The sequence below is a fragment of the Podarcis filfolensis genome (genome assembly GCF_964270895.1).
Source record: "Podarcis filfolensis genome assembly, chromosome: 5".
Lineage (NCBI taxonomy): Eukaryota > Metazoa > Chordata > Lepidosauria > Squamata > Lacertidae > Podarcis > Podarcis filfolensis.
The window spans coordinates 83,240,876-83,256,125 of NC_139608.1; the positions used below are offsets into that span (position 1 = coordinate 83,240,876).

Sequence of the window (15,250 nt, forward strand, 5' to 3'; positions counted from 1 at the left end):
AGCACAACAGCTGTCTCCCTTCCTGCAGCAGAGCAGCACTCTTCTCCTCCATCAACTGCTATTTGGAAGCATGACTTCCTCCAACTAGGCAGAGCATAGTCCTCATGGCTAGTAGCCATAGATAGCCCTCTCCTCCATGGATTTGTCTAATCCTCTTTTAAAGCCATCACTGCCACCAGTGAGACAGAGTTTCATAGTGTAACTATGAGCTTCATGAAGAAGTAATAGAGGGTGCTACTCCCAGCACTAAAATGTATTTTGATTCCCACTGAAAAGTCATATCAAAACAACAGCGCAAAACAACCTTGACATCTCTCTGAACATGAAGCTTGTGGGACCACAAGTCCTTCTGGTTTTCTGGAAAGAAGCAGTGCGCCCTTTTAGGCAGACAGGAATTCATGCTATCTGCACTTAACATCTTCAGGTGATGTCTGGGACCCATGCACACAAATATTGCTTGTGTCTGTTACCTCCAAGGAAAGGGAGAAGAGGCTTCACTCAAAGTTGCAATCTATCACCTTCTAAGACTATGGGGGAGGGGCTCTTTGTTTATTTAATAAGTTCATAGAGAATACATGAGGCTACAGACATAAGAGATTCTCCCATATGCCCATGGCCTTGTACAGTACTCAGGAAATGTACAGATGCTCAGGCCATGTAGAGCTTCTAAGCTGCATTAAGACAGTTTAATCCATGCATAGAAAGGCAGAATTTTGGCAGGTAAAGCTTCTTAAAACTGCAGTACCTCGATGGGAGAAGTTGCATCTAAATCCCTTTAATGCGTTAGGCACAGGAGCCCTGTTTCACACCTAGTCTGACAAATAGCCTCATAGGAGAGTATACCAAACCTGTACTCCAGAGCTTTCCAAACTTTTCATGTTGGTGGCACACTTTTTAGACATGAATCATTTCGCAACACAGTAATTCAGTTTTACTAGCAAACCAGAGGTTAAACCAACCTCTTTCCAGCCCTGAGGTGAGCATGGGGAACGTTTGCATGACACACCTACACACTGCAGCTGACACACTAACGCAGGGGTCAGCAAGGTTTATCTTGCCTGGGCCGGATCAGTCCCATGGAAATCCCTCTGTGGGCAGGATTTCGGGCACGAATGAGGTGATTTTTGCATGAGGTGCGCAGACATGATTTTCCGTGTCTGCGCAGGAGCGAATTTTGGCACAGCGGAAGGCGGAAGTGAGTCCCTGCGCTGCGCTTCACCATCTTGGTTCAGGGGTGACTCATGGGCCGGTCAAACGACCTCCGCAGGCCGCTTCCAGCCCATGGGCCTTAGCTTGCTGATCCCTGCACTAACATGTCCCAACACACAGTTTGGAAAGCTCTGCCGTAATCCGGTGCACACTTACTTGCAGTGTAAGAAACTCACATAGATAAGCTAATTGCCAAATGGCACCTTAAACGGAGATTACAGTCACCACAACAGAATGTCTAGGCACCTTTTTTGCAATGAAATTTATTATTGTTGTTTAGGGTTGCCATATTTTGAAGAACAAAAAAGGGGACACTGTGATGACTCTCATTTTAAATGCGCTGTGGGTAAAACCTCAGTGCCTAGGATTTGCCAATCGCAAGGTCGGTGGTTCAAATCCCCACGACGGGGTGAGCTCCCGTCATTCGGTCCCAGCTCCTGCCCACCTAGCAGTTTGAAAGCACCCTTAAGTGCAAGTAGATAAATAGGGACCGCTTTATAGCGGGAAGGTAAATGGCGTTCCGTGTGCTGCTCTGGTGCCGGTTCGCCGGAGCAGCTTCGTCACGCTGGCCACGTGACCCGGAAGTGTCTGCGGACAGCGCTGGCCCCCGGCCTCTTAAGTGAGATGGGCGCACAACCCTAGAGTCGGACACAACTGGCCCGTACGGGCAGGGGTACCTTTACCTTACTATATGTAGGCTATAGAAGCTGTGATCTACTGCTGAGGGGGGCAGGAGAAGAGAAGAGGAAAGCAAGTCTTCAACCACCGGTCATGTCTACGTCTTATCCAGAGACATTTTGGCAAATTTAAAAAATCTACCCAGAAAGAAATTTTACCCCTGAAAACGAGGGCATGTCCTGGGAAAAGAGGACACACGCCAACCCTATCATTGTTATCATTCCTTTCATTTCTTTACTACTTAGTATTTTAAAGAAAAAAGTGGTTTACAACAAATTAAAACATCAAATAAAACAATCCAGAATAAAACCAATTCAATTCATATTCAAGTCCATATTTATTTACCTACTTAATTTACTGTAGATAGATGTCCCATAGCAGAAGTACTCTAAGAGGTCAGTGTGGTTTAGTGGTTAGTGTATTGGGGTAGGCAACCTAAGGCCCAGGGGCCGAATGTGGCCCAATCGCCTTCTCACAATGGCCCACAGACAGTCTGTGAATCAGGGTGTTTTTACATGAGCAGAATGTGTGCTTTTATTTATTTAAAATGCATCTCTGGGTTATTTGTGGGGCATAGGAATTCATTCATATATTTTTTTCAAAATATAGTCCGGCCCACCACATGGTCTGAGGGACGGTGGACCAGCCCACTGCTAAAAAAGGTTGCTGACCCTTGGACTAGGACCTAGGAGATCACTCACTCATGAAGCTCATTGGGTGACCTTGGGCCAGTCACAGCCTCTTAACCTACTTTACAGGTTCATTGTAGGGATTAACTGAGGAGGGGTGTGAACCATGTACTTCTTGGAGAAAAAGGCAGGATATAAGTGCAATAAATAAGCTCTTCTGTGCTCACCAGCTTAGGAAAGTTGGAGGGGCCAGCCAGATGGAGATGTCAGTCACCAGCCTGGTATCCAGAGATCTCCACATGGTGGCAATTGAACCCGCCCCAATTGCAAAACACACCTGGCGAATTTCAAACATTGCTTTACTTCTGAATAAATTCACACGGGCTCTGGCTTTTAGACTGAAATCCAAAAATACACTTACCAGGATAAAAATCCCATGGAATGTGTTCGGACCTACTTCCAAATATGTATATAGTCAAACTATGGTAACTGATTCTTCATTTTTTAGGGACCACGCCTTTTAAATGTTGTGACAAGCAAGAGAAAGCTCCAGGTTTAGTGCTCTAAAATGAATCTTAGCCATAATCATGAAAAAATGTTTAGCATGTATACAGTCATACCTCAGAAGTTGAACAGAATCCGTTCCAGAAGTCCGTTCAACTTCCAAAGCGCAGCTTCTGATTGGCTGCAGGAAGCTCCTGCAGCCAATCGGAAGCCGTGGAAGCCCTGTCAGATGTTCGGCTTCCGAAAGAACGTTCAAGAACCGGAACACTCACTTCCAGTTTTCAATAGTTCAGGAGCCGAAACCTTCAACTCCCAAGGTGTTTGGGAGCAGAGGTACAACTGTATAGTGAAGACCATCAAGCCTATCAAGAAAGAAGGATCACACAGGATTGCTCAACAGCACAACTTATTTTGGATAAGAAAATGGACTTTTCTACGCAACAGATCATTATCAAAAGAGACAGTGGTGATCATTAGCATAGGGTGTTAAGACAAACCTTGTGGAGAACATAGGTTTTTCAACAGCTATTAGCAAAAACAGAACATCCATGTTCAGAGGCAATAATCGTCTGGTACAGCAGAGCTCTTTTATAGTTGTAATTCATTAGTTGCTATCTCAATGAAAAGTTTTTGTAATCCGTGCAAAATGTTTCTCAAAAAAAGGAAGAAAATTGATACATAGTTTGTAGGTATCTTTGCGTATGTTTCTATCTTGCAGAAACAAAGAACAAACACACACACACACCTGAAAATGGTTACTTCTATGCTGAAAATGGAAGTTTAGGCATGGGCAGTAAATTCCATTTTTAAAAATAAAAAGAACACACAAACACCATATTTAATTTCATGACAGCTATGTGCAATTTTATTATTTTCTGTTTTGCAAGCAAAACTTCAGTGTAACTATGTCAGCACCCACAACTGATCTGAAACATGTGTTGAACCCTCCCCACAGAGACATGGCTTTAAAGTGCAGCATATTGTAATGAGGACATTGGTAGCAGCTGCAGCATAATGGCAGGAATAATAATTAGAATTACCACCTGGACAAAAGTGCATTCTACAAAATGTGTTAAGAAAGCAAGCCTTTCTCAGTGGGCTTGCTGGAAGCCCCCTTGGTCCAAATCTTACAACTGTTGTGAACTCAGTAAGTGGCCCTTAGGCAAGCCACTCTTCCTCAGCCTTTTCCCACCTGCAACAGTCAAGATGAAATAGCTGGCCTATATTACAGGGTTGTTGCATACAAAGCAATGTGTACAAAACTCTACATGTGCTCCTTATCCATATGAGACATGCACAGCCCCTTCAGCAGCAATGGGGGGGGGGGGTGACCTTAAGAGCATGCTTGGTTTTGATCAGTTTATCTGTGGGTCAGAGAAACTTAAACCTTCTGCTAGTAAGAAGAATATATACTCTGCATCCACAGTGAAGTTTAAAGCAACAATTAGAGGACATTACCCCTACAGTAAAGGGACGCGGGTGTAGCTGTGGGTTAAACCACAGAGCCTAAGACTTGCTGATCAGAAGGTTGGCGGTTCGAATCCCGGCGACGGGGTGAGCTCCCGTTGCTCGGTCCCTGCTCCTGCCCACCTAGCAGTTCGAAAGCACGCCAGTGCAAGTAGATCAATAGGTACCGCTCCGGTGGGAAGGTAAACGGCGTTTCTGTGCGCTGCTCTGGTTTGCCAGAAGCGGCTTAGTCATGCTGGCCACATGACCCGGAAGCTGTACGCCGGCTCCCTCGGCCAATAAAGCGAGATGAGCGCTGCAACCCCAGAGTTGGTCACGACTGGACCTAATGGTCAGGGGTCCCTTTACCTTTACTTTACCCCTACAATAAGAGCTTGAGGGCACAGCCCTGTTCCAAAGAGGTGATGTCTGGGAACCCATGTACACAAATATTGCTTATGTCTGTTACCTCCAAGGAAAGGGAGAAGAGACTCCACTCAAAGTTGCAATCTACCACCTTCTAAGACTATTGGGGGGGGCTCTTTGTTTATTTAATAAGTTTATAGAGAATACATGATGCTACAGACATAAGAGATTCTCCCATATGCCCATAGCCTTGTATAGTACTCAGGAAACGTACAGATGCTCAGGCACACTAAAGAGGTCTGAGGCTCCAGAACCCCATGGCCATGTAGAGCTTCCAAGCTGCATTAAGACAGTTTAATACATGCATTGGAAAGGGAGAATTTTGGTAGGTAAGGCTTCTTAAAATTGCAGTACCTTGATGGGAGAAGTTGCATCTAAATCCCTTTGATGCATTAGGCACAGGAGCCCTGCTTCACACTCAGTCTGACAAACAGCCTCATAGGAGAGTGTACCAAGCCTGTACTCCAGAGCTTTCCAAACTTTTCATGTTGGTGACACACTTTTTAGACATGCATCATTTCGCAATGCAGTAATTCAGTTTTGCATCATTTCATGACATAGTAATTCAGTTTTACTAGCAAACTGGAGGTTAAACTAACCCCTTTCCAGCCCTGGGAGGAGTGTGGGGAGCATTTGCACAACACACCTACACACTGCAGCTGACACACTGTGTCCAACACATAGTTTGGAAAGCTCTGCTGTAATCCTGTGCACACTTACTTGCAGTGTAAGAAACTCAGATAGATAAGCTAATTGCAAAATGGCACCTTGAACGGAGATTATGGTCACCACAACAGATTATCAAGGCACCTTTTCTTGCAATGAAATTTATTATTATTTAGGGTTGCCATATTTTGAAGAGCAAAAAAGGGGACACTGCGATGACTCTCGTTTTAAATACCACCACAGTGGTACCTCGGGTTAAGTACTTAATTCGTTCTGGAGGTGTGTACTTAACCTGAAACTGTTCGTAACCTGAAGCACCACTTTAGCTAATGGGGCCTCCTGCTGCCGCCGCGCCGCCGGAGCACAATTTCTGTTCTTATCCTGAAGCACTATTTCTGGGTTAGTGGAGTCTGTAACCTGAAGCGTGTGTAACCCGAGGTACCACTGTACTATATGTAGGCTATAGAAGCTGTGATATATTGCTGAGGGTGGGGGCAGGAGAAGAGAAGAGGAAAGCAAGTCTTCAACCACCAGTCATGTCTATAGAAAGTTCAAAACAGCTGTAATGAGCAGGAACATCCAATAGGATGCTGCAACAACAACAATAATAATAGTCATTTGAGAGAGCTTTCCCATACCCAGCTTGAACCCATGACTTGGGACAAGGGGGCCTGACGCCATGAGGAGAAAAGGGAAGGGAAATTCTTCCCCTTCTTCATCTTCTCCTCGTTGCGTCCGGGGAGGGAGAGAGAAGTCAGGCGTTTTGGGTAATAGGAAGCACGAGAGAGAAGTTTTAAAGGACTCCAAGCAGAGGCTGAGAAAGGAAGGGGGTGGGATAAGAAAGCGAAACTGAGAGACGCTTAAACGAAAGACGCCCCCCCCCCAACCAACCGTTTCTGTCAAACAAATAGGGTTAGGTGGGTGAGTGGGGAGGCACTTACTTGAGTTCCATTTACCACGACCCCTGACATCTCTGCCCCCAAAATGTGCTGCCTCTCTCTCCCCACACGCCCCACTGAAGGGAGAGGCAAGACTCCTGAGGGGACTATGCGCTTCTCCTAAGGTGGGCTGAGGGGAAGGAGCGCGACGGGCGGGGGAGGGGGGGAGGAAAGAAAAAAAGGCGCGAAGAAGAACGCCTCAGCCTTCCCCAGCTGCGCCTGCAATTAAATGCCCTGGGAGGAAGCCCAGCTGTCGTCAGCTGATCCCGAGGCGGAAGAGCCCGTGTTAACTGACGCCGCGCGCTATTCCGGGTTCCTCACGTGAGCGAGGCGAGGGGCCTCTTACGCGTCGACCCAAAATCGTCGGGGGCCGAGGTGGGATGCAACTTCTCCTCCCAGGATGAGCTTACCTGGGAGCAAAGAAGCCCCTCCCAAAGACTGCCTTTTTTTTTCAAACTTGGGTGCCCAGATGTTGTTGATCATTTTTATAATTTTTTCCTTTTTTAAGTTTTCATTTTACAATATTTAAATCCATCCTTCCTGCATTTTTCACGTTTTTTGGCTCATATGAGCTAATTGGCTTCCTTCCCTCCCTCCTTAAAGGTAAAGGACTCCTGACAGTTAAGTCCAGTCATGAACGACTCTGGGGTTGCGGCGCTCATCTCGTTTTACTGGCCGAGGGAGCCGATGTTTATCCACAGACAGTTTTTCCAGGTCATGTGGCCAGCATGACTAAGCCGCTTCTGGCGAACCAGAGCAGCGCACTGCAACGCTGTTTACCTTACCGCTGGAGCGGTACCTATTTATCTACTTGCACTTTGACGTGCTTTCGAACTGCTAGGTTGGCAGGAGCTGGGACCGAACAACGGGAGCTCACCCCGTCGTGGGGATTCGAACCACCTACCTTCTGATTGGCAAGCCCTAGGCTCAGTGGTTTAGACCACAGCGCCACCCGCGTCCCTCCCACCTTATGGTTGCATTAATTCTTTATTGTGGTTGCCACAGTGACACCTCTTCCTGATTGCTTTATATCATTCCAATTAACCAATTTTTATTCAGTTTTCAGTTACAATCCAATAATTGCCTCACTATAACAATACCAAATTATAATGCAATTACTAATACCAATCATAAAAATACAGAATTATATAATTCAGGTCCACACACACACCCGCGTGCTATATTTGATAGTTTGATTATTTTCTTTATTTCTGCATTCCAAAATCTTACTAATTTCAATTACATTCCGGTCAAAATAGTAATCCCTTATGCAACAACTGCAGTATTAATAACTTCCATTCGTGCTGGACACATTAAATGATTTATAGAACTACAAGTGAGGCACTCAAACTATATCCTTGTTCTTCCTGTGTGTGGCAATTATTCTGTCCGTGGTATTTATTTCCTGTCCTTGTAAAATGTTATGTCTATCTTTTCCTGGTTGTTGTTGTTCTCCATCAGATGTTGTTGGGCTACAATTCCCATCATCCCTGACCACTGGTCCTGGTAGCTAGGGATGATGGGAGAGCCAGTGTGGTGTAGTGGTTAAGAGCAGTGGACTCATAATCTGGTGAACCAGGTTCGCGTCTCCGCTCCTCCACATGCAGCTGCTGGGTGACCTCAGGATAGTCACACTTCTTTGAAGTCTCTCAGCCTCACTCACCTCAGAGTGTTTGTTGTGGGGGAGGAAGGGAAAGGAGGTTGTTAGCCGCTTTGAGACTCCTTCGGGTAGTGATAAAGTGGGATATCAAATCCAAACTCTTCTTGTAGTCGAGGAACAGCCGGGGGACCCATGTTTAAGAAACGTTTTGGAGTCTAGCCCATTCCCCCCAAAAAAACTTGGGTCTCCAGCTGTGGTCAAGCTGCAACTCCCATGATCTCTAGAGAGCAGGACTCAGTGGTCAGGGATGATGAGAGTTGTAGTCTAAACACAGTTGGAGTCCCAAGTTTGGGAAACAGTAGTCTAGCCCTTGCAGCTGCTTCCATCGAATACATTACTTGCTGTTAGGACACAGGAATAGGTTAAGGCTGAAAGAGATACTGGGAGGTCTTGCACCAGCCAGTGAGCTTCATAACTGAGTTGGGATTTGAACCCAGGTTCCACTGGCCCGAGTCTAACACACTTCCATACCGCCACATTGTCCTCCTGAAACAAAAAGGGGTTGTGGCCAGAGAACCAGCTGGAGCTGGGAATAGCACTGAAAGAAAGGTAGGGCTGGGAGAGATACTCCTGCCTGAACCCCTGGAGAGCCACTGCCAGCCAGTGTAAACAGAACTGAGCTAGAGGGACCAATGGATCTGACTCAGAATAAGTCAACTTACTACGCTCCTATGGTTACAGAGACAAAAGTAAGGGAAGATTGGTCTCCAGTCACAGAACAAGCACTAAAAATGCACCTGCAAGGGAGGAATAGCCTGGATTTAAGCTGGGTTTAAATGCCTCTTAATAACTTGCCTCTGAACTCCAACAACATCAACCTAATTTCCTTTTCATGATCCTCCGTACATTTGCCTCTTCTTGTGTGTGTAGTCCAGGCATGGGGAACCTGTGGTCCTCCAGATGTTGGACTATAGCTCTCAAAATCCTTGGCCATTGGCGATGGGAACTGGAATCCAAAAACACTTGGAGGGCCACAGGTTTCCCATGCCTGGATTAGCCTATGGTATTGTAAGCTTGCGACCAGGTCTGTGCTTTTTATTTTAGTTGTGCTGTGCCTAGCTATTAACATCATTTTAATATTCAATTCAGTGGTGCTTATGCAGAACTTTCTAGCGGTTTGTGTGCCACAGATCATCCTGTCACTCGGCCAACTGGATAAGCAGATAGCTCAGTCGGTAGAGCATGAGACTCTTAAGGTCAAGGTTGTAGGTTCAAGCCCCATGTTGGGCAAAAGATTCCTGAATTGCAGGGGGTTGGATTAGAATCAGTGTTCCCCAACCTTGGGCCTCCAGCTGTTTTTGGACTACAATTCCCATCATCCATGACCACTGGTCTTGCTAGCGAGGGATGATGGGAGTTGTAGTCCAAAAACAGCTGGAGGCCCAAGGTTGGGGAACACTGGACTAGATGACCCTCGTGGTCCCTTCCAACTCTACACTTCTATAGTTCTATGGTTCAACCTTAATGGCACCCAACATTCACCAGCTGCAGTGCAGGTTTAACCTTGCCTCATGGAATAGTTACTTCTGGTCTGACAACATTTTGTTATTGTATGTTATTAATACTGAGTCACCTGATTGTGGTGTGGTTTGCACATGGTTGCTAAAATTGTTAATCCACCCTATGCACTTGTGTACAGGACCAGCCTGCCCATTGGACAAAGTAGACATTTCACAAGGGGTTGAGGAAGGTGGGGGGGGGGAGAGAGAGGTGGAGGTGGAGGGAGAGTGGAAACTATTTGCATTTATCATGGATAGCATGCTGTCTACCCACCCCAGCTAACACAGAGACATACATATAAGAAACTATGATATGGAGCGTTTACATGGATGCAGACCTCTGCCTAGGCCGCAGGCACACTCAGATCTGGTCCTGTGTTTAAGTTTATTCTTGAGTGCTAATGCTATGCCGATCCTTAGAGAGACAAGCAGATAAGGGGATATCTTAAACTGGATCAACTTCTATTGGTGATGTGACATAGTACCATGTCATCACCTTATCTAATGTGTGTCCTGCAACATATTCTCAGTTTTGAATGGGTTTTACATTTCCTTCCTTATCTTGGGCAAAGCCCCAATACCTTAATATATAAGGTGGTTGCTGTTTCCTTTTCTACCATTCTTCATTGTTCTTACATAGCTGTCAGGCATAGTAGCCTTTTGCCTTTGAGCTCTTTGCTCTCCTAGTTTCAATGCTCACCGGGTTTGGGTGAGGGGGGGGGTCTGGAATGCTTTCTAAATTCACTTAGTCTCTCAGCTGTGTCTCTCCTGGTGGTGCTTCTTCCTCCTCCTCCTCCTTTCCCGTTATTTCCCAGTTTTTCCCATCATCTGCCTCTGAGCTGTGACCTCCTTCAAACCCCTGTTGTAATTCTGAACTGTCTCCTTTTCTGGAAGGGTCAGGCCGGGGAGGCAGTCTCCACCATTCCTCCTCTGCCCAGTCCCTGACACTGAAGAACATTCACCCCACATAGGTGAATGTTTCTAGCCCCCTCCCTAGAAACAATGGTGACATCACTGATGACTTCATAAGGAGCCTACTCTTATACTAAGGTCAGACCCACTGCCTACCCCATAAAGTCCCAGACAATGCTATTACCCAAGATCCTCTGACTGGAAATATCAGGCCTTGAACCCGGGGTTTTCTGAATGTGCAGCATGTGTTCTACCACTGAGCACAGCACTTTTCCATCTGCTGTCATAGTATGGGCTTAGACAGCAAGAATACGATATGTGATGTTGCCATTCTAAGACTTTTTTTGTAACCAAGAAGTTGAACTGTTAGACTGTTAGACCACCATCATGATGACCCCGGTTAATTCTGAACCCTGTTCCCTATTGCATTTCACTTCGCAACAACTTTAACGTTTTCCCGATTCTGTTAGTTTTTATTGAAATATTCTATGGGTAAAGTGTTCTAATTTATAAGAAATGTAATACAAGTAAATATCAGTGTTTAACAGGCCTTGCTCATTGATTGGCTTTTTTGAAGACCAGTTTTGAAAATGTGCTGTCTCAGTGTTCAAAGGAGATGGACGCCACATTGTAGTTATCTTTTACATACTTCTATCCACGTTCTCCTGGTATGCATAATTTTGCAAACCTCTCACTACACATGTCTCACTTCACCTGTGTTTATTCTGGGACTGAATCCCTGTTCTTAATAATGCTTCATTCATTGCTGTCATGGAGATATATCTCATTTGTCTTCTCCTGCCCTTTGCAACTGGTGCTTTCTGCCACACTCTCAAAAGGTGAAATTAAATGGTTTCTGGTAATGAAACGGTTTCTGAGTAACAGGCAAAGATCAAGTAACTGAGGAAGTGACTCTGGGGGCCAAGGGAGCGTTTTTTGTTAGACCAGGAAGCTGTTATCGCTTGTTACAATCCCTCTAGTGTCGGTTAACTTATGTATCTGAAATAGCTAACCAATTACAGCTGGCGAATAGTGCAGTGTGGTGGAGGAAAGCTGATTCATTTGCAGTCACCATGAAAGTGTGGTCAACATCTTTGCTGTGTAACATCAGGGCACACCTCTGAGAGAAACCCAGACTTTGAGAGGGTTCTACCATGGAAGGGCCTGAGGTTCTTGCCAGCAGATAATCAGTTAACAACACCCACTACTTCTTTCGTCAAAACTGCTTCCTGACAGTGCTATCAAATTTCAAAACTATACTGGCAATCATGATGGATTACCATTAGGTAGCTAGTGATTTTTTTCTCACCTTCGAAATCCAAAGAACTTCTCTTTTCTTTTCATATCTAACTTCACCACTGTAGATACATATAAAAATGAAACTGTAAAAAAAAAAATTGGAATGGGTAAGAAACAAAGAGTAAGGTTAAAAAACAAACACACTTTTACAGCACATCCTAAACCATGTCTAACTCAGAAGAAAATCTTATTGAATTCAAGGGGGCTTAGTTCTAGGTAAGTGGGGTTAGGATTGTAGGCTTGGTGGTTTCTTTTACAATATAAAAGAAAGGATGGAGAGCATCTGGTCCTCCAGATGCTGAACTGTAACTCTGAGCATCCCCAGCCAGATGGCCAATGGTCAGGCACAGTTGATGGGAATTGTAGTCCAACAACAACTGAGGGCCACAGTTCCCTCTCCCTGTTTTATACTTCTGTTGCTTGTGCTAGCTTGATCATCCTGCTGCCTCATTAAGTGAGTGCCAGGGGCACTATTTCATGTTTCATTGAGGAGGAGACTATCGACAAGGCTCAAAAGCTTACTCTTGAATGTATTAAAGCCTAATTTACAACACCAGCCGTGTGTTTTAACCCTATGTTGTTACTATGCAATGTCTTATAATAAGCAAAGTCACTGACGCTCCTGTGAGTGTTTCGGGTTTTTTTTTTTTCATTCACCCTTCACAATTGATGGGTATTTTGTACTTTGGTCTTCAAATATGCAATGCCTAATGAGAAGCAGCAGCTTTCAGTGCCATGGCTGCCATGGATTCCTAGGAACTTGTCAAAGGTAGAAGTCTGGAGGCATGCTGAGAAGCAAGCAGGCAGAGAACTCAGTCTTCAGCTCAGACTAATGAGCCAGGCTAGAAGCAGTTTTATAGGACAAGGTGACATCCTTTTGGCCCCTTTTTAGCATATGATCTCTGCTGGTAGCTGCAATACCACCCATCAGCAGCAATAGCGTAGTAGAAAGTAGGCCCTCCCTTCTCCGCCAAGCTACCATGATGGTGTAAAACGTACAAGGGTCCTACTGTGAGAGAGTCCCCAGGGCCTTACAGAATTGTAGCACTATGCGAGAGCTAAGGATTTTTAACAAGAAATCCCTAATCCACTTACAAGGCTGCATTTCCCCCCCAAATGTCTTTATGTTACAGTTAAACCAGCATAAAACCCATTAAAAATTACAGCGTCGATCAGGGATCAAGACCAGTGGCCCTCCAAAAGTTGTTGGACTCCAACTCCCATCAGCCTAAGCCAGCATGGTGGACGATGGTAGCTGGAGTCCATCAATATGGAAGGCCAGAGGTTCCCAATCCCTGCTGTAGATGTACTCAAAAGAAAACAACTGTAGTTGCACAAAATTTAAAGGGTTTGGAATCCAGCAGAGCAAGTGGTCTCTTTACATATCCCCTGCCCCACACCAAAGAGATGACTGTCTGGAGGAGAAAGCCAGTTCAACACAGGGTGCATCCTTTCCTTGGTCCCTGTCACACAAAAGTGGGAATCCTTTGGCTCTCCAAATGTTCCTGAACTAGAACTCCAATTAGTCCCAGCAAGCATGGCCAATGGCCAGGGATTATGGGACTTATAGTTCAGCAAAGGTTCCTCACACCTGCTGTAGTGCAAGGGAGCTGCACATGGAAAACTGAATGGGGGCATACCATGCAGAAAAAAGGTCAAAAATAAAAAAGGAAACTCAGAAAACTCTTAGATTTTAGAAATTCGATTTTGTGTTCATCATCATCAACCTTTTATTCGACCGTCAGTCAGAAAAAAGTACATTTGTCAATACACAGTTAAAACATCCAGGAAGATTTTAGAACTTAGCCAACACCAAAATGGGCTAAACAGATAGCCCCATATCAATACAGTCAATTATAGTCTTGCGACGCTTAAAAGCTAAAAAAAGAAATTTGGCCACCAAGGAAGGTATAGCTCTAGTGACATTATTCAACAAGTGTAAAAGCTGGTTTTCTCCGGGTAGGAAGCTAAATTGACATAGGTGTGGGTCTATAAAATTTTGTCTAAGCTCTGCATAAGAAGGGCAAGTCAAGAGAATGTGTTCGGTGGACTCAACCACACCCATGGCACAATGACAGGTTCTCTGGGCGTATGGTACTCCCCTGTACCTTCCCCACAATATCGCAGAGTCAAGGACATTTAATCTAGCCGCTGTAAGAAGTCTGCGGTATTCAACATAGTGGATTTCTGCAAGGTAGGGGGCTGGTATGGTCCGATAAATCTGGTCCCCTAGGAACATCCCTGGTTTTACCAGGGCTATGTCCTCTTGTCTGGCAATGTCACTCAGTCTCCGGGAGATCACAGCTCTAGCTTGATTGTACGTCATAGACTCAAAGTAAAGGTGAGACAATCCGCAGGATTGAACCTCGTTAATGACCTCCCTTTCCCACGATGATTGGAAATCGTCCCTCAATATCAAGGGGGCAATACCCACTGGTTTAAAACAAAGCTTGAGCCATAGCCAGAGCTTCGTCTTCAAGGCCACATACCGTAGAGCTTGCCAGCCGACCTCTAATCTCATAACCGCACCCGCTACCGAGGGGGGAATCCCAAGGATGGCTCTAAGGAATCGCGTTTGGATTTTGTGTTCAATATTACAAGTAAACATTGGCACCTTATGAACCCTTATCCTGAAACTGTAAAAAAAAGCAAAGAAAGGAAAAAGCTGTATCTGCAGGAAAATGGTTATTAGTGTTTCTCTTTTTCTGCCTTAGTGCAGAAAACGTTCCCTTTTTTCCCCCTTAATGTCTTCTGCTTCACTTCTTCCCAAACTTTATCCCCTGTGGTTTTGCTAAAAAAAATTATCTACAAATGAGAGATCACAAACAAATGGGTCCCTACATATAAAGTGGTACTTCCCCCACTTAATGATTGGTTTATTATTGTAATACTGCTTTGTTTAAAATACACAAAGGAGTTTTTAAAATTGTACTGCTTCTAAAGGACCTTCCCTGGGAATTTTCAACATATTCTTCGCTCCAGACCATTCTGTCATTGGCTTTATCTGCAGCGGCACAAAATGAGGCTGCAGGTATTACTTGGGCCACACAAGGGCTTAGCTCACTAGATTGGCTCCGAAACCAAATTCCACTCCTGGTCAAGGCCAGGCTCAGAGCCCATGTTATGCTGGGCAAGGGAACCAATCCAAATGGGGTGATCACCAGGAGGAGCTAGCAGGGTGCAAACACCAACAAACAGGTTAAAGACTTGATACCTTAGGAATGGGCTGCAAGTGAAGAATGCATGTGAGAACCAACATTTAATTTACTCCACGGCAAGAGACAGCTGGGCTGGACAGTTCAGGGAGCAGACCAAGAAGCAGGAGTTGGGGGCGTATCAGCAGAGGGGTTAGGAGCGGAGCGCGTCACTCTGTTGGCACCATGA

The 15,250-nt window shown here is 45.2% G+C and overlaps 1 protein-coding gene across 1 annotated transcript in view; it reads right to left on the reverse strand.

Annotated features, from left to right (window-relative positions):
* LRMDA (leucine rich melanocyte differentiation associated) overlaps nt 1–6,781 on the reverse strand; it is a 746,646-nt gene extending 739,865 nt beyond the window's left edge. Inside the window, 1 exon segment of the mRNA XM_083614913.1 lies at nt 6,500–6,781. Coding sequence (XP_083471039.1) covers nt 6,500–6,529 — 30 coding nt within the window. The 5' untranslated portion in view covers nt 6,530–6,781.
* Between the last annotated feature and the right edge of the window lie 8,469 nt (nt 6,782–15,250).